Source organism: Periplaneta americana, chromosome 6 (genome assembly GCF_040183065.1).
Source record: "Periplaneta americana isolate PAMFEO1 chromosome 6, P.americana_PAMFEO1_priV1, whole genome shotgun sequence".
NCBI lineage: Eukaryota > Metazoa > Arthropoda > Insecta > Blattodea > Blattidae > Periplaneta > Periplaneta americana.
The window spans coordinates 170107725-170128436 of NC_091122.1; the positions used below are offsets into that span (position 1 = coordinate 170107725).

Here is a 20712-nt window from a genome sequence, read left to right on the forward strand (position 1 = left end):
GTATTGTTCTAGTGTGTTGAGTTTTTGGTTTTTGGGTTGTATGTGTAGGATTTCCATGTCCGCATTTATGTTATTGTATGTATGGTTAGCATTGGTTATGTGATCGGCATATGTAGATGTATTGTGTCCTCTGGTTATTGCTTTAATGTGTTCTTTGTACCATGTTTGGAATGATCTGCCTGTCTGTCCAATGTAGAACTTGTCGCAACTATTACATGTGAGTTTGTATACACCTGTGTGGTCGTATTTATTTGTTTGTGTTTTTTGTGTGCTGAGATGTCATTGTAGTGTGTTTTCTGTTCTGTATGCTATGTTGTATTTCTGCTTTCTGAATGAAGATGCGATCTTATGTGTGCTTTTGTTTTCATATGTTAGTGTGATGTATTTCTTGTGTTCGTGTTGTGTTTTGTGTGTTTTTGTGTTTGTTAAGTTTTTGTTTTGTCTTTCTTATGATGTTGTCTATTATGTTTGAATTGTAACCGTTTCCTTGTGCTATGTATTTGATTGTGTTCACTTCTTCATTGTAGTGTTGTTGGCTCATGGGTATGTTGAGTAATCTGTGTACCATTGTCCTGAATGCAGCATGTTTGTGTTGTATTGGGTGGTTAGATGTGTTGTGTATGTGTATAACAGGCAGAGAAGTTCGAGATGACGCCGGGATCTAGTAGGCTCTGAGGATGGTGTGATGAAGCACTGAAACAGCTGTGAGCCACACAAACTTACATAATTAACACGAGTAAGTCCGCTAGTTAATCAATTACTTATATTCAAGTGTTAAAAGTAGTGTACGCAAGATTCAAAATGGATTACCAATAATATTTCATACCTGCTTTTGTGATTTTAATTTATGAAAAACGTAATGTTGAGTCAAAACTGTGGCTGAACTGTAAAGTTAATAGAAACTGAAGAGAATACAAATGTTTGGAAAACAACAATGTACAAAGTACAGTGCAAAGTAGTTCAAGAGAATTTTAAGTTCGTGTAAAGGATAGAAATAACACAAGAAAATTGATAGATTTCAGCTCTCAAAGAAGGAAAAATATATGCACCAGGAGAGGAAGAAAGAAGAGAACAGTAAGAACATGAAGAAGAGTACCAAACTAGAAGAATTCAGAATTAAATTATGTAATCCATCACGACTTACCGAAGTAGCAATGTATCATTCTTTGAATGAACAGCATTTTATGACTAAAAGACAAGAAAGAGCAGATAAAAATGATGTTATGTTATTCATTTTTGTATAATGTACTGTCTGTCGATATTTACTAACTCTTTCTCTATTTCGGTAAATATATCATGTTAAAAATATATTACCTATTTTAGAAAGAATTCATCCTAGCATGTTACTATTACAGATAGTTTCTCAGTGACGACCTTCCTTTTTTCTTTTCTTTCCAAATCAATAAAAATAAATGTCTGCCTCTTAGGTAAAGTGGTTATTTTGTTATTAATGGAGAAAAATTAGCTCCAGCATCAAGTATCGAAGCCGGGGTCTCCAGTCCTACGCACTTGGTGCTCTAACTACTGAGCTATGCCAAGTCTCAATCCACAGTACCAGATCGAATCTCTCTCCTTTGGTTCTTTCCCTTAGTGGCCTTTCCATGTTCGACATATATATATATATATATATGAAGACAGAAAACTCACAGAAAGATTATAAATTTGAGAACCAAAACAATTAAAGTTAAGGTTATAAAATTTTAAAGTATTCATTTTCAAATCTACATACTTAGACTTCAACAAACAAAATTTGATAACACAATCTCAAGGGAAAAAATGGAACTCTCTGCATCATAATCCACAGTTAATTCCCGATTTACCACGAAAATCGTCTGTAGCTGCATTTAGATTGGCAACAGGCCATGATTGTTTGGCTAAACACCTGCATAGAATTGGAATATATCAGTCCCCTAACTGCCCATTGTGCAACTCAAACCAAGAAATGGATTCGGAACACCTCAAAATCTGTGCTTCAGTGGCTGGCCATGATAACATCTTTGAAAAATATTGGAATGCAAGAGGTCAAATGACTTTATTGTCAAACGCCTGGCATTAGAAAACAACAACAACAACAATATATATTGTCACCACATAAGCAGCACACACATTTGAGTGATTTGGTGGCTGGGACTCCACAGTAATATGAGTATATGTTGAACATGGAGTAAGGCCACTAAGTGAAAGAACCCAAGGAGAGAGATTCGATTCGGTGCTGTAGGATTGAGCCTCGGCGTAGCTCAGTGGTTAAAGCACCCAGTGTATAGAGCTGGAGGTCCTGGGCTCGAACCTCAGCGCCAGAGCAAATTTTTTTCCATTAATAACAAATAGTAACCATAACAGATAATTCTCTAGGCCAAAAAAATTAATCTTTACATAAAGTAGTTCTTGCATGTACACAGCATCCATAAAAATCTGACTTACCTAAATACTGAATAGTAGAAAAATCGAGTTAAATATGAAATAAGACTGATTCGTTCGGATGTGGACACAAATGCACACAAAATAAATTAGTTTCACTAAAGAATTCAAATTAGTGCTTCACGGATCCTAACTTCTATAATAATAATTTTTTTTTTTTTTTTTTTTTTTTTTTGCAATTTGACAGTTCACATAAAATGTACTACCGGTAACATAAAACCAATGAAGAAATGAAAATATAAAGTGCAAGAGAAACGAAAATGTTGTGATATCTTGTTTAGCATTACAGACTATTCTTCTAGTAGCCTATGCATAAAAGCTAAGCTAATTATAATAATCTAACATATTAGTGACGTATTTCCAGCCTTCTAATTACGTACTATATAAAAAATTATGTACAATGTCCCATTTTACATGTAACTTACCTGTTGGTACTTGGATGACTGGTTCCGTGGTGCACGGCTTCGGACACTCACCTTGCTTGGTGTCTTGCCTGGGAACAATAGATGCAGGTGCAGACATGGTTCTCTTATACGGCCACTTAGGGCCGAAACTAGCACTGAGGGTCTTCACACCACTAGATCCGCTGCCATCTGACTGTTGTGACTGTTGAGATAGAGCTTCATGTGCTCGGTGAAGTTTACGAATAAAGACTTCACTGTTGAGGTCAGTGTTGCGAAGATCTAGCGGCAAAACATGAAATCGAAGTGCATAAGGATTTACCACATTGAAAATACGAGGGGGATCCAGGAAATAACGACCGTTCACGCATACCCACCACGCAGCTGACTACCCTTCCTTGATTGAAGATCAACTGGCTTCCTTAACATGTGTTCTCATAATGTTGTGAGTACTGGTTGCAACAAGTCGCCATTGTGCATTTTGTGTTACTTCAAAATGAACGACGTGATTGATAATCCCGCCGACTGTGAGGTGAGGAGTGTGATTCGATTTTTGAATGCCCGACATTTGAAACCTGCAGAAATTTACCGGCAATTGAAAGAAGTGTATGGTGATACTGTAATGAATGAAAGAAATGTGAGAAAATGGTGCGAAATGTTCAACAATGGGCGAACAAATGTCCACGATGAAACTCGACCCGGATGCCCATCACTCATCACAGAAGACCTGAAGACTAAAATGAACGACAGAATCTTGTAAGACAGGCGCACATCACTCGACGAATTGCATATTGCCTTTCCTGACATTTCTCGTTCTTTGCTTGGTGAAATTGTGTCGCAACATCTTGGCTACCACAAAATCTGTGCAAGATGGGTTCCACGGCAACTGAGTGACCAACACAAGATTCAGAGAATGGCCTTAGCATTGACATTCTTGATGCGATATATCACACAGATGGAGACACCTTTCTTGATCAAATTGTGACCGGTGATGAGACCTGGGTGTCTCACAACACCCCAGAGACCAAGCGCCAATCACGTCAGTGGCATCATCCCTCATCACCCAAGAAACCGAGAAAATTCAAACAGACTCTCTCAACACAAAAAGTCATGGCTACTGTCTTTTGGGATCACAAAGATGTTCTTTTGCTGGATTTCATGCCAAAAGGCACTACGATCAATGCAAATCGTTATTGTGAGACTTTACGAAAACTACGGCGAGCCATCCAAAACAAGAGGCGAGGAATGCTTTCGAGAGGAGTTGTGCTTCTTCACGACAATGCCTGCCCGCACACTGCTGGATCAATTCGGTTGGGAAATCTTTGATCATCCGCCCTATAGTCCAGACCTTGCTCCTAGCGATTTTCACCTTTTCACTAAGCTGAAAGACTTTCTGGGTGGTACGCGTTTTGGAAGTGATGAAGAGTTGAAAAAGACAGTGAACACCTGGCTTAATGAACTGGCGGCAGAGGAGTATAACACGGGAATTCTAAAGCTAGTGAACAGATACGACAAATGTTTAAATGTAGGTGGTGATTATGTAGAGAAGTAAAGGAAGCTTCAGTTATGTAACAGACTTTGTTTTTTCAAATAAATATATATTTTTTTAATTATTACAACAAAACGGTCGTTATTTCCTGGATCCCCCTCGTAATAATGAACAATAAAGGTAATAAACCAATTTCATCTATACTACAAATTAAAATGCATAATTCTGATTGTTCCAATATAAATTGCAATTGTTCAGTTATTAATGAAGTTAATGAGGTTAAATACTTAGGTATAATTATTGATAATCATTTAAAATGGAATAATCATATTCATTATATTTGTAATAAATTACGTAAAACATTATGTTACTTTGTTATTCTAAGAAATATTTTGTCAATTAACTGTTTACGTATAATTTATTTAGCATTATTTCAATCTATATTTATGTATGGTATTATAGGTTGGGGTGGAACTTATAAATCCAACCTTTATCCGTTAATTTTACTACAGAAAAAAGTATTAAAAATTTGTTTAAAAAAGCAGAAAGATTACCCAACTGTAAACATTTCAAAGTCTTCAACATTAAACAAATGTATTATTTTATTTTATTAAAATATTTTCATAGAAATTTTAATAACTTTGAAAGGTATATACATAAATACAGAACTAAAAATATGAATTCTCTGAGTTTGTCTGAACCAAAATGTAAAACCAATGCAGCTTTTTATCATAGCATGAGTCAAGGTCCCAGATTATTAAACAAATTTTATTCCAATAATATTTCAACCACGAATCCTTTCCAAATTAATAAAAAAAATAAATAAAAAAAAATTGTATTGAATTTATAATTTGGGTTTAAACATATTAAACACTATTTAATCTGTATGAACTCTCAATTTTAATTTTATTTTTGTCTGTATTGGAATCCCCTCCTGAGCACGAGTCTTACTCATTCAGGAGTGGGGTAGTTTATCTTTCATTGTATTTATTAATTTGTATTCATTTCAAACTTACTAGCAATAAAAATAAATAAAAATGGAACAAAATGTACAGCACGATTTATAATAATATAATTAAAGATACATGGGCGGAAATTAATTCATTATTGTAACAGAATATGTTGAAACTTCATACTAATTTGAAGTAGTATTGGACAATAATAGACCTGTATGAAATTTTATTAATATTATATACTTTCATGCCAAAAGTTCCTTAGTTTGGCGGGAATTTTCAACTAGAATTGCCACGATTTCAAAATAAAGATGAGGAAGATTTTGGAATTTATTGCAAAATCATCCCTTCATGGTATTATCGATATGTTTTAACTTTAGAAGGATGTTTTAAATATAAATGTACACAAATAGTACATTATGCAACGAGCCTATAATGGTAGTAATTAAGACGCGAATATGTTTGTTTATGAAACGATCGCAAGCGAGTTTCATAATTTTCATACGAGCATCTTAATTACCATTACCATTACCATTATAGGCTCGACCATATTTCTAACTTGAAATTATTCATAAGTATTCATGTTATGGTTATCTAAGTGAAGAGCGGAACTGACCTTCTAAATTGTGAGATGTGCCCAGACGCGAAAGTATTGATTTTTTCCGAGGAACGAATGTCATTGACCTTGATATAATCTAGAGAATAACATGAACTAATTTTGATATAACCTGGAAATTGATTTAGAATTGAAAAACGAGATGACAAATTGAATTTATTTGAATATTATTTACAATTAACGCTAATTATTATAGTAACTGAATATAACCTTCTGCGACAGTATTGGATTTCCAGCCTCCGTGACGTTTCGCTAATTGTCTTTCGATTGCATATCCGAGAATAATCGATACTTGCTGTTTTATAATGGTACAATGGTGATTTCACATTGGCTGAACAACTGAACTATAATGAATAGGTGTACTTTAATGAGGTGTGTTAAAGGGCTACTACCGGGTGTATAATTATTACATTTCGGCATGGTCGAGCATAAAGTAATTTAAAATACACCTCATAGCACTATTAATATTTATCACTTGCTTCGTGTTCATTCAGAAACCTGTACAGGGTGTATCTAAATTCAATACTCAAACTTCTAGGGATGAAACAAGAGACAAAAACAAACGTTTTTTGTTAAATAACCATAGGTCGGAAAGTAATTATTCAATGACAAAACTAGAAACTGAACCAGTCATTTTAGAAAGGACTCTAGTACATTTTTTGATAAAGTCCGCTAAAACGCTATTGTATTTATCGTACTTGAATACACCTTTCTGTTAAGAAATGACATTCTTTCATGGATTCATTAAGATGTACAGAAGCTGCACAATTTTCACAGCACATTTGAAAAGACCCCATTCCTGGGATAAGGCCATTTTTATGGAGATCTGATTGCTGTTGTGATTTCGGACTTGTGCCCTTTCTAAAATGCTTGATTCAATTGTACTGGCACTGTACTGCAAGTAATAAAGAATATAAGTGTAACGTAACTTATGATACTCATTTCTGAAAACCATTTCAATTTGTAATCAATTACAAAACCTATTCAAAAGTGCGGCCTCCTGCATCAATATAAACCCTGCAACGACGTGTCATTGCCTATCATACACGTTCAAAGACTCCAGGCATGTGCTGTAGAGCGTCAGCAGCTGCAAACACCCGAGCGATGAGCTCTTCATTTGATTCAATTGGAGTCTCGTACACCAGGCTCTTCAAGTGGCCCGACACACAAAAGTCAAGTGGATTGGTCATGGTGGATTCACTGGATGGCCTATTCGTTCTCCTGACTTCACCCCGCTTGACTTTTGTGTTTGGGGACACTTGAAGAGCCTGGTGTATGAGACTCCTATTGAATCGAAGGAAGAGCTCATCGCTCGGGTTCTTGCAGCTACTGACACTTTACAACACATGCCTGAAGTTTTTGAACATGTACGACAGGCAATGACACATCGTTTCAGAGTTTGTATTGATGCAGGAGGCCGCACTTTTGAACAGGTTTTATAAATGATTACAAATTGAAATGGTTTTCAGGAATGAGTATCATAAGTAAAGATGGAAGTTCTCAGCGAGTTGACATCATTGCCATTGATAGAAGAAATGACAGAGCAATTATTATCGATCCCACCGTGCGCTTTGAAATTGCAGTTGAACAACCTGTAGCAGTACATGAAGAAAAGAAGACCATCTATGACCCTACAATTCAATACTTTAGAGATTATTATCATATACAAGGACAGATTGAAGTATTTGGCCTATTTTTCGGAGCAATGGGAACAATTCCAAAATTCTCAGTTGAATGTTTTAAGTCTTTTGGAATTCCTTTAAATATTTTGAAAATTATTGCTATAGACGTAATGAAATATTCTGTTCAGATTTTACGTAATCCCCTGTACACCTAAATTTCCTTATATTCTATTTGATTACTAATAATTATTGATTAAAAGTACTTTCCCAAGGGTAGCTTCCATTTGAAAATAAAAATCGTAAATAGTGATAACGCAAATGTTTATTTTTATTTTATTTGTTTAGTATGCTGTGTTTTTTGGCAACCCTTACTGAAGGACAGCTACCCTTGTGGGATTTATATATTTATATACAACTGTGTTCTTTATTCCTTACAGTACAGTACAGTTTCTGGTTCTGTCATTCAATAGTTTCCGACCCATGGTCATTTAACAAAAAACGTTTGTTTTGGTCTCTTGTATCTTCTCTAGAAGTCTGAGTACTGAATTTAGATACACTCTGTATATTAAAAAAAATCCTTGTTGCTGTAGATCGTAGGGAATTGAATTGTTAATGAATAAACATTAGTTCTTACTTAAGCAAAACTGAAATTTATACCTCTTAAATATGCGATGTCTCCAGATTTTTCCAAATTAATTTGCGCTTCTAAGAAGAGTGCATCAAATCGGTTCAGGAAAAACTCCCAAGTGAGAATTTTTCTGTCACTAAGGCAGTTGTGAAGTTGATAGAGAGATTGTAGTACCATTGGACGATCTACAATCACCGAGTCAAACTGTGACTCCAATGACAACATTAATGACTGAAACATAAAAGAGTTGTGACATTATATTTGAATTAGTAATAAACATTTTGCAACAGAAACCCGAATTTTAAATGTATTTTTCTTTCATTAACTGTATAGTTTCTCTAACTTTGTTACCTTTATAGCATTGTCATGAATGGTACCAAGATACAGAGTAGCCCTCTGTGCCACGTGGACATTCATGTCATCCATACTGGAAATGAGGTAGCAGAACGCATTTGCTAATGCTGCCTGTAAGGGAAGATTGGTACGAAGAGGCGTGGAGTCCATAAATCGAGCAATCACAGTTACCCGTTCAACTGAAAGAAAAAAGAAAGTTACATTTTTAAACCTGAAAATTGCAAAATTACGTAAATGATCTTAACTCTGTTTTATAATATAACCACTATATACAGTCGCGAAGCTTGAGGTGATTTTTTGCAAATCTCGTGATAAAGCGCTCCAAGCGGTTAGCAACTAGAAACAATAGACTGCCCATGGTCGACTTTGGACTGTGTCGTATTTCCATCGAGTGCTAGCTCGTTGCGTATTTCACATTGATGCTTGTGAAATGTTCGTTATTGGCTGTAATGAAAATGTTAATGGCTAAAATACAATAATTGGAATAATAATATTTTACTAGAGACGTAGAAAAATTAAGTTTGTTTTAATGAAATTTATTGATCACGTTTTATTTTCAATTCTGGTGGGATTATGATTGCTTAGGCCTACTTTTTTTTTTCAAAGGATATGTTTTTAATTATAGCTGTTAATTTTGTTGTTATTTTTATTTGTTACTTTACTAGAGACGTACAAAAAGTCTGTTACAATAAAATTTATTGATCACGTTTTATTTCCAATTCTGGTGTGATTATTATTGCTTAACCTCATTCCACTTCGTTAACTACGTAAGCCTACACTACAAGTACCGGTACACGTACATAAGTTAATCCATTAATTCATATTTCCATTATTATTGTTGTAAAGGGAAATGCAAATTAATATTTATTGGTTTCATAGTTAATTATCGCTATGATCTTGAATGAGTGAAGTGATTATAGTAAATTTCAGTTCGTTTTGCACAAACAAAAATAATATTAACCTATTTCTTGCAGGTATCTTCGAGTTTATGGTGGAATTTAATATACTTCATTAAAATAATAAATTAACTTTATGCATTTAATATTTCAATAATGGAAGGAAGGTGTTAACTTTTCCAAAAGAACACAACGAAAGTGTAACATATTTTGTCGTCTACTAGGAGAGAGAGATCTGCGATGATGAGACGATAGTAGCGATCCTAGTGGTGGGCAACTACCCATGTTTGCATTTTTACTACTTATTGAGCTTCGCGACTGTATATAGTAGACTGTGATATAACTACATCAATATGAATATTTCTTTAGTCTATGAGTCCAACAAAATGTGTAAAAACCTAATAATGGAATCTTTTTTAATTATGTAACGAATAAACTGAATAATTTTTATTTCATAAGCTCTTTTGAAGTGGACATGATTTGTACAGTCACGTTCAATAGTAACTACTGGGGTTCTGTATGGAGGGAGAGCTACTGCGTAACAACAGACACCATCGTGCCCGTACAGCAATTGCCAACCTGCTAAGAAACAGAGGATGGGAAGTACATGAGGAGATTCATTGTGTGTCTGAAGATGATTCTCATAGAAGAGTCGATATAATTGCCATCAATAGAAGAACCCAGAAAGCGAAGGTCTTAGACCCTACAATTTGCTTTGTACGAGACAGAAATCAAGCACTACAGATAAATGATGACAAGCGAGCTAAATATGTACCTTGTCTTCCATATCTCAGTGAAAAATATGGCATTTCGCTTTACAACTGGGATGTTACAGGCCTACTATTTCAACAAATTATTACCAGTACCGTATATAACAGATATAATACCTGCAACAAAACGAACCCTCCAGTCTGTGTTATGAAACTCTTCCTGAATAACCTTCCAGAAAACATCTGAGCCTGATGGAAGTGTGATGCAATGGAGCAGCAGTGGAACGCACACCTCACAGATGTGCGAGTGTTCTGCATTGCACATGTCCCACAGACTGCATTGACAATGAAATGAAAACAACATGGTACATTAAATAAATCACTGGCAATCAAAATTTAACACAAATAATAGATTACTTACTGTTTACTAACAAGATGTCAGGTTTATCTACAACAATACTTTTCAACCTCTTTTCTTGTTGCTGCTATTAATGAAAGATCAACTTCTGCTCACTACCAAGGATAAGAATATTAACTACCATGAACCATAAACACCTATAAATGCCTAAAACCCATGTTTGTGATTAGTATTTTGAGTATATTTAAAATAAAAATGTCGGTACTAAAAAACAAAAATTTACATACAGATACTGATATGGCAAGTTCGTCCCATATTGATCTTAGAAGGGAAGAGAAGAAGATTTTATCTAATTTCCTGGAACTGAAGTTCGTTGGAAAAGTACACCTAGCACAAAAGGGGTAGTAGGTTGTTCATGTTAGACGAGAGCTTAGCTTACATATTAGTTTTCACGTCAATGCACCCCTGTCATGAGAAATGAAACTGACCAATCAGCAATAAGTCTCTTTCACTGTATTACTTCGGAATATGTATGATAAATTGTGTTTGTATATGTATGATAATGTATGATAAGAACACATCACAGCCATAGCAAAATTACAAAACACCTCCACATATGCAGAACACATCACAAATGCTAACCACACCTACAGAGACATCTACACATGGAAATACTACACATCCAACCAAAAAGCCAGAAACTAAACACACTAGAACAATATGAAATATACAGACACACGAAAACACACCCAACAGAATTTTCAACACACAACTCAATTTTAGAACACACCCACTCTTTGATTCTACACTATACTACACGAACACACCCTCACAGGAAACAAAGCAAGAGACCCCAAGACCAACAACGACCAGTTCTGAGGATGACTCATAAATAGGTCGAAACATGTAAACAAGGTACGGTAGAATTTAACACAAGAAAGTCTTATCATACATATTCCGAAGATGTTAATTTTACATCAACTCCTAAAAGTTCTAAATTGGATTTTATAAGGTCCTAAATCTCTCTTTTTTTTTTTGGCATTTAGAAATACGTACCCTAATGTTAACTAAGCAACAATGGAACGAAAATGGCATGGAAAAGTGAAAAAACCTCCCATAATTGCTTTAATCCGAGTATTTAACAAATATAAAAAAAGGATACACATTTATATCACTTACTCGCTCTTCTTTTTTTTTTTTCTAATCCAGCTGCTGTCTCAAGCTAGCTAATGTTTTCTACGAAAGAGGTTCAGTTCCCGGTATTGTTTCATTAGGTTTGTTCGAGCATGGTTCAGAATCGATTCTGAACTGCCGGCTCAAGTGTAGTAGCTCAATGTGCATTCCAACAAGACTACAACTGGTTCCGAACCGATTCTGAACTCCCAGTTATCTGTTCCAACATGCTTTAGAACTCGTTCGGAACAAGTGAAATTGGTTCTTGATTAAGAGCAGAAACTGGGAATTCTCAACTGTTAACGCATGCGCAGATGGTTTAATCTGAAGTTAAGGTTAAAATGCTTCGAGACTAGGCAGGTTAAAATAAAAAAATTGTCCATCTTCAGTGATTTGGAAGGTGATAGCAATATGCTTTACGAAGAATTAAGTTCGAAAGATGAACATAATTTTAATATGAGAAGAAACTCCAATGGCTATGAAAGAAGAGTTCAAGAAATGTTCCAACAATGTAAAATCCTGAACTAGTTCCTGACACCTTTCACAACTGGCGCATGCATCGAAAGAAGTTCGGTATTAGTTCGAAACACGTTCTGAATTGCTTGCTGGAACAAATCTATTATTACTATCATCATCATCATCATCATCATCATCATCATCATCATCATCATCATCGTCGTCGTCGTCGTCGTCGTCATCATCATCATCACCATCACCATCACCATCTTGCTCAGAATGATCGTCTTTAAACATTATTCTTTCTCTTCTTTATAAATGTTCATTAATTTTTTAAGTCTCTGATGTAATGATAACATTGGAACTCACTTTTTAATAAGTAAATTTTCTTGACACCAGATGAGAAATCCAAGATGATCTTTGGAGGCCTTTGTGAGTGCGTCTCCATGGAGACAAAGAATGTGTAGGCACTGTAGCATATAGTATAAGATATCTGGTTCATCAACATTTGGTAGTTCCTAATAAACAAACACAATCACGAACATAAATGAAACAGAGCTATTCTATTCCACTGCATTATACAGCATTAACACTGTATTAAACTACAGTATGGCCCAGAATACAGTATACCAAAGTTTGATTATGTATCACTCGCAGCTCTGTGAGAGAAAATTATCGACCACATTGTTAATTGTTACTTCAGTTATTGCTAAAGAAGGCTGTGAAAGAAACATAATCAAAATGGTACTCAGTATCCAAGAAAAATAATTCCTTGTTTCGTTCAGACACAGTTAGTCACAGTGGAGGAGCTAGTGTGAAAGTAGTATTTGAACTTTATGATGAGTTTCATAAAGATCCACCATCAACGCGGACAATATTACTCTTGGTCAGTAAATTCAGGAGACTCAATTTTGTGTCAACGCAAAGGGGGAAGTAGGAAGAGAAAAACAGCTACAGACAATGAATATATGGATATGGTGTTCGAAAAAATTGTAAATTCTAAGAAAAACCCGCGATGGAATGCCAAGAAATTAAATCTGAAGAGAACGTCATTTCAACAAATGATCCATGAATTGGGTGCATTCTTGTACTGCATACAGGTTAGTCACCATCTGTAAGCACGTGATTTAAATCAAAGACACCTATTTTGTACTCGGACTCTTGGAAATGTGTATCACAGATTTTCTTTCCAACATCTGGTTCAGTAATCTTCTTTACGAAACAAGTCTATAGAATAATGGAGAATTTTTACAACATGTATACATTAGTGGTTGATACTTTTATGTTTCTCAATATTAAATTTCATGTTATAGTTTCGGTATACTTTATTCTGGGCCATACTGTATTAAACAGGAGTTTAAGGGATATTAAATCAATGTAGAAAAATTATACCTTTACACTATCTCATATTATATCCTATAACAATGTATTACATGTCTGTAGATACACAGGATGGAAGATGTTCACTCACAGTCCTTTTAGGTTTTAGAGGACTACTCCTTAGCATAGAGCGTATTCCAAATCTCTGCTCTGAGCAATCTGATGGCATCACGGTGTTCCGAATTTCACCGATGGAGTCACTGATGCTCCACCAGTGTCGCACCGGTGCCATCAACTTGCAGAGATGGTGGCAGTCTCCATCAGCCGCCATCAGTGAATCTGATTGGTTCTTGTATAGGGTGGGAATTAGCAGACGAATAACATCGTGCACTGTTGTGTCATGGCGGTGTGTTCTGCTGTATTGTTTGTAATGAGCACAACGTAAAAACAATATGTTAATGGCTTATGAGCGAACATGTCAACGGACCAGTTATCACTACCGGTTCAAGAAATAAATTATTTATGCTCTCTTTTCTTTGAGCGAGATGGCAGTATGGAAATTTCGCAAAATTTTGCTAGCGTAGCACAGACAACAACTTATACAGTCACCATGACAGACATCGATCCTTCCAGCAGTTTTGTTCCTATTTCGCTGCAGCGTGACGTCATTGTTGTCCACCAGTCCAGTGAGATTCAGAATACGCTGATAGTATGAATCGAAAAGTCCTCTACTATTTTGTTCTTCTGCGCTTACAATTCCCAGAAATAATTATTTTATTTTACATGATACTTTTTTATCCCATTATCTTTTAAACATATTTAGAAATAAACAATTTACAAATGTCTTTACATTAGAGTTCTCCTTAAGTCCAGTAAATATTTTGCATTATGTTTTTGTCATGTTTATGGTTTAAGAGTACTTTAACACTTTAATTACATAATAATAAATCACTTTAAGCAATAGATGTATGGCAAAGCTGTTACGAAAATGTAGACACGTGCTTCAACCTCAGGCCTGAGTTCTGCAGGTTGTAGGAAGTAGAGCGTTTTGCAGAGGATGTATATAGCAAGCAGGATTTGTTTACATTTTTCCCCCACTGCTGCCGAGAAGGAATGCAAGTCTACTGAATTTACTGTGATGTTGCAGTTTTTTCTACAACGAAGTCGATTTTCCATTAAATGAAAGAAATAAAAGCAAAAGACAATCTCAAGGCACCTATCATCCTGTATATTAAAAAAAATTGCACTCATTCTCGTTCAGATTAATAAATGATCTAAAAGAAGGAAGCCATTAACAAATATGGGTTAAAGGAGTTTAATTCAGTATAACCATTGAATTAATCTCCTAAACACTAGATAAATAATTCAGAACCATAACATACCTTCAACAATTCATGAATAAGCTGTAAATGTTGCGGCAATTCATCAATTGCGAAACGAAATTTTCCAGCAGAAGTATGCCAGAAATCATCCAAATCATCTTCAGGTCCAGGGTCAATTGGTTGATCGTTTTCCCCTACTAACGTGGGACGGTCAACTTTTACCTTAGCAGTTCCTGTCGTTCAAATTTTAAGATTAGATTCTTCATAAATATCATAATCATGATCTGAACACAAAAACGAACAGACATAAACGAATATAGATCTATACTTTTATGCATCTTTATTTAAAGAGTGATTTGAGATGTAAGAATAGCTTCGATTATGATTATTATTCTTGTAGTAACTATCTGAGGTACCAGTAAATGGGAATCATAATTTAAAATATAGTAACGAAAATAAAATTTTTATGTGAACTAGACTAGACGGCAATTCGGAAGGCGGACAGCCACTAGATGCGCCGTAGCCTGTATGGGATGTGACGTCACAAGCTTGAACAGGAGAACCAATCAGAATCAGTCAGTAACAAGTGCTTCTCGAGTTACTTTGTTCACGTGTGAGCGTTTTAAAACATCGAATAAGTAAGACTAACATATACTGTGCATGTGTAAGATAAATAAATGGAAGGAGATATTATAAAAAGGCAAGTACTGCACAGGCAGGCGCGGGAAATAGTGTTTAAGGTGTATAATTATTTTAAAAACATTAACGAGCAGAACTCTGCTGGGCATCATGGTGCTGGCCGTAACGTTGCCAACGTGCAGGAGATGACTGCAGAAGCATGTGGTGTGGGTTTGCGAACCGTGCAAAGAATTGTTAGGGAAGGAAACAAATCTTTTAATGTGAGCGGAACTGCCACGTTTCGTTCTCCTGGAAAACATCCTCGTCGTGAAAAAACAGTCTCTGAATTAGATGATTTTAATAAAAGTGTGCTGCAATGTACAGTTAGATATGTACCTTCGAGAATCCGACTCTGATGAATCTGACGGGACTGATGAGGGAATCAGCGACTTCGATTAAAACCAGGTACTGAATATTTATTAAATCCTAACTTATATTAAATGTGACAGAAATGTGGCAATATAACATGGTACTCGTAGTTATTGTTTTAGGGTATTTAACTAGTTTAATTTGCGCCTAGAAATAGACCTAAATACAATATCTACTTAAATAGTGTATCATTTTTTCTAGTAATACACCGTATACATTTCGTATTAAAACTGTGTGATAACATAATAATAATAATAATAATAATAATAATAATAATAATAATAATAATAATAATAATAATAATAATAATAATAATAATAATGTGTGTGTGTGTGTGTGTGTGTATCTAATGCTCTGGATTTAATAATGAAGTCATCATCCTTCTTGCTTCTTCCCAATATTTTGATGGAAGGTCCACAAATGTCCTAAGAGTTTCACAATTAGCCAGGTGCACCAACTCCATGTCCTCTTCTCTGGTGCACAGTAAGCATTTAGGTGAATTCAATACTCCAATACGATGGAGGTGTTTACTGAGGCAATCATGACCAGTAATCAATCTAAACATGGCCACGGCAGATTTTCGAGGTAGATCAGGAATTAGTTTTGGATCTTTGAATGATTCTTTCCATTTTGAATTTTGATGTTTTGCCTGGTTGCTGTAACTGATTCTTTTTATGACTCGCTTTATTGATTCATATGGGAACTTGAAATTTGTTTTTAAGTTGATATAAGTTCCTTTCTTTGCTAACATATCTGCTTTCTCGTTACCGTTCAGTCCGCAGTGGGCCGGGATCCATTGGAAGACCACTTTTTTATTTAGCATTTGAATTTGTTTTACCATGCAATGAATTTCTTTTACTTTTTCCATTTTATAATAATAATAATAATAATAATAATAATAATAATAATACCGCACATACAAATCTTAAAACTTGGTATAAGCATTATTAATAGAACGTAAGATTTGATAATGTTCTGATAAAAGGTTTGTCATGCTTGCAGTAATCAACGGCTAAGGTTATTATTGTCTTTTTAAAATTGAAATTCTCTCCTCAGCTCCTTGTATTGCGCGCGCGTGAAGTACGATGTGGCAATGCTGTACATTGCCTTTCTCTCACTATCTGTCTCTCTCGACACAAACGCTAGCCTTCCGAACTGGAGTCTAGTCTAGGGATCTTGTTCTATTATCCATTTCTTTCCTATATCGATGAAAAGATGTCGTCATAAGATGTGAAAATTTCTATTCAAACATATATGAATAGCTTACCTAACCTCTAAGATGTATTTAATGGGATGAGATTCTTCTGCAAAATGACGAGAAAAATACATGATCGTGGTTTCTACGCAGTTGCCCTTTCGCCGTTATATATACTATTTATGAACATAAGAAATCAAAATTCTTTTAACAAATTATAAAAACAAATTTTCTTAACTGTAAAATGTATATGAAACAATCTATGGAAATGTATAAAAATAAATCACTCTAGACAGAATACATGATGTTCCTACTGTAAATGGCATTATTATAACTTACCTACGTCAGTGTCTGAAATTGTAACAGCTCTTGCAACAGCAGCAACAACTCTTTCAGCAGGAATTATAGGAGCAAGATCCAGTTGCTCTGTGACTGTCTCAACAGTAGCTGTCATTATCTGAAATTGTAACAGTTGCTTACTAAAACGCTCATTTGCAAAATAGTCATTAAAGAGGAGGTACTGAGGAAAATGGATGTGATAAAATGTGGTTAAACTTGACTGCAATGTAGTTGTAGTAGATATATTTCTATAAAAAAATTCAAAATATGTTATTTCAGGTACGAATTTTATTTAATTATATTCATAATACTGGTAGCAGTTTTAATTTATAGAGTTTCATATAGGTAAGAAAAATTAAGTGAGCTGTATACCGTATTGCGCAAGCTTTCCTTTACAATAAAATTAATGAAAGATTTTTTTTCACGAAGTACGTATGCATTACATGCTACACGAAGTCTTCAAACAAAGAATCTTGTAATAGTCTATACGTTACCGTTATGCGACAGGGATTAAATTTCGATTATTTTGGAGGATTTTAGGTTTGACTTCTGACGAACTACAGAAAATATGAAGTTTCAAAGGTTGACTTCATTTTTATCTTCATATGAAACAAGGAGAAGGAATACAAATTCTAATCTACAGTAAATCAACTGGATTTCATATAATTTCCACACAAATCAAGATACTTAGTACGTACAGATTAATTGAATTGCGTACCGAGAAAATTTTCCTTTACAATGAAAGTGAGATTCCTGTTCCTCTACCCCTTTTCCACTTAGGATGAAGGTACAGTCTATATTTGATCTGTTGTCTTTTCTATATTTATGAGCAATTGTTGAAGTTTCATTTAAACTTCCGGTCAGTAAGTCACCAATGTCACCATTGTTCCTTTTTTCTTTCAAAATGATTTTATTTGTTCAGTAAAAACTGAAAAATATTTTAATGTAACTAGTACCGGTATACGAAACCAATCTTCTTCAGTCTTGACACAATTCTATTTTCTTCTAGCCATACCAAATTCGTGTGAGATGTTGACAATTAGTGCGTCCTATATTACAGCATACTTAAAATGTACTATCTTTCACAATTCCATAGACAACGGGAAATAATATGAAAATAATAAAAGAACATATGGTATTTTCCGAATTACGTGTGCCAGTTGTGAAATTCGGTTAATAAATAGTAGGTGCATTTAGTTGAATGATTTTGATGTTGCTCTACCTTATCTCACAAAACTCGCTCTTGGGTAGTTAATACTGTTCAACGAGATAGACGAAATAATGAGCTTCGAATGAAATCTCGTCTTGTGAAACATTTGAACACTACAACCAAGTCAAGGTAATAAATGTTAAATACATAATATTTCAATTCAATTCTCAGAATTAATTTAAATTACTTACTTTATACTCAATATGAATTGGATACTTAATAGTAGGCCTACAGTAGAAAGGTGCAAAGTGCCAATTTATAACAGTATTTTATTAATAAAAAAATTGTCTCTCCTAAACAAATTTGAGATTTTATTTCTCAGAAATAAATTAGAGGCACATATAACAACTTTTGACCAATCTTTATCAATGATTTGATGATACTACTAAAATTAACACACTGAGATAAAAACAAACTTCACAATCTATGAAAGGTACTAAGTACGATAAACATTTGAATCGGTTATTTCGAAAACGTAACATGTAACATTTTTGCGCATGCTACTTTTTTCAAACAGAGTGCTATTCATTCTTTCCTATAACATATTATTGTTAAAAATCATAAAATAAGTCACATATTTAATCTATAGAAATGAATAAGAAACTGACTTTTATTACATTAATCAAACTAAAAGTCCGTTTCTTATTCATTTCTATAGATTAAATATGTGATTTATTTTATGATTTTTCACAATAGTTATGTTACGGTACCTATAGGAAAGAGCAAAGAGCACTTTGGTTGAAAAAAAGCAACATCCGCGAAAATGTCAAATGTTACGTTTTCAAAATACCTGTTTCATTCAATAGCTGCTGCAATCCATTTATTATCCACAGATTTGCAAATAGTATTACTTATTTTCTTCCTTGACTTAATATGGAATCATGGCCTTCAAATATGTCTTTTTTCAAGTGACATAGAACTCAGTGGGGAACTAACTTCAAACATTGCTGGTGTTTTCTTTTTTCAAACTTTTTGACTTGGGCCACTCTCATTTTCATTGTACTGGTGTGACAATAAAGAGACCCATCAGGAATGTTGTTGAATAATCTTGATCATAGATCTTAAAAAATAAAGCTATTTTCAACTATAGCGTCACTTTACTGCATTTTAATGTGTATTTTCATGCCACTTAAATAAAGAGAAACATGCTAACTATTTTTAACAAACTGGGTGTATCATCAAGAGATAGGTAATACATTTACGTTTTCATGTGATCCATAGCCCTACATTATGTAAGTACGGTATTGTGTTGTATTCCGAGATATTTTACTGAAGTTTTCCACTCGATTTGTGATCCATTTATGGCTAATTTTGTGTGATTTATGCCTGGTCTATTGAATTTATTTCTCAAGCCATATTATTTAGCAGGAGAAATAAATTCAATAGACCGGGCATAAATCACACAAAATTAGCCATAAATGGATCACAAATCGAGTGGAAAACTTCAGTAAAATATCTCGGAGTAACACTAGACAGACGGCTCACTTTCTCCGAACACGTACTACAAAAACTCAGACTTGCCAATGCTAGGATGGTGGAGCTTTATCCAGTATTAAATAAAAGCAGACATCTAAATATACACATAACTTTGTTTAAAACATTAATTAGGTCAGTAATACTATATGCTTGTCCTGCTTGGGGACATGCACCTATTACAGTCCGTAAAAAATTACAAGTTTTCCAAAACAAAATTTTAAGATTCATCACAGGACTTCCTAGAGTAACTCCTGTTAGATTGATTCATGAAGAACTAGAAATTCCGACAGTTCAAGAATTTATTTCAAATCAAGCCTTCTGCACGTACACCAAGTCGTACAGCAGCACAAACCCACTAATTTCTTCACTAGGAAATTACAACCCTGCATTAGACAAACATAAAAGACCTCATAAAAGACCTAAGAGCGTACTCTACCCTCTAGCTTGGAACGACAACGTACAAGACGAATACCAACTTGAACACTAAATAACCACTTGACTCTACACACAGACAAGTCTATTAATGCACTAATAATGTTATTTCTCTGTTTCAGGGTCATCACGTTATTGGCAGCATAGATTCATTGTTCTTACAAACAATTTTTATGTACCTTTAATGTATTTGTACTTTGACTTAATGATTAAAATAAAACCTCCCACCTGAACATATTCCGACCCCACTATAGCCAATTGGCTTGTCGTCAGCACGACATCTCATCCTGCTCTAGG

General features: G+C 34.6%; 1 protein-coding gene across 10 annotated transcripts in view; it reads right to left on the reverse strand.

Moving 5' to 3' along the window:
• Positions 1 to 20712, reverse strand: part of unc79 (UNC-79 domain-containing protein) — a 216646-nt gene that overhangs the window by 143613 nt on the left and 52321 nt on the right. For 7 of the 10 annotated variants that reach the window (XM_069829515.1, XM_069829521.1, XM_069829516.1 and 4 more), the window contains 7 exons: positions 17298 to 17415; positions 14777 to 14949; positions 12444 to 12592; positions 10265 to 10422; positions 8479 to 8660; positions 8157 to 8358; positions 2844 to 3101 (listed from right to left, as the gene is read on the reverse strand). In XM_069829515.1, coding sequence (XP_069685616.1) covers positions 2844 to 3101; positions 8157 to 8358; positions 8479 to 8660; positions 10265 to 10422; positions 12444 to 12592; positions 14777 to 14949; positions 17298 to 17415 — 1240 coding nt within the window. The remainder of the gene's footprint in view (positions 1 to 2843; positions 3102 to 8156; positions 8359 to 8478; positions 8661 to 10264; positions 10423 to 12443; positions 12593 to 14776; positions 14950 to 17297; positions 17416 to 20712) is intronic. The other 3 variants (XM_069829517.1, XM_069829522.1, XM_069829520.1) reach the window with 1 other exon arrangement.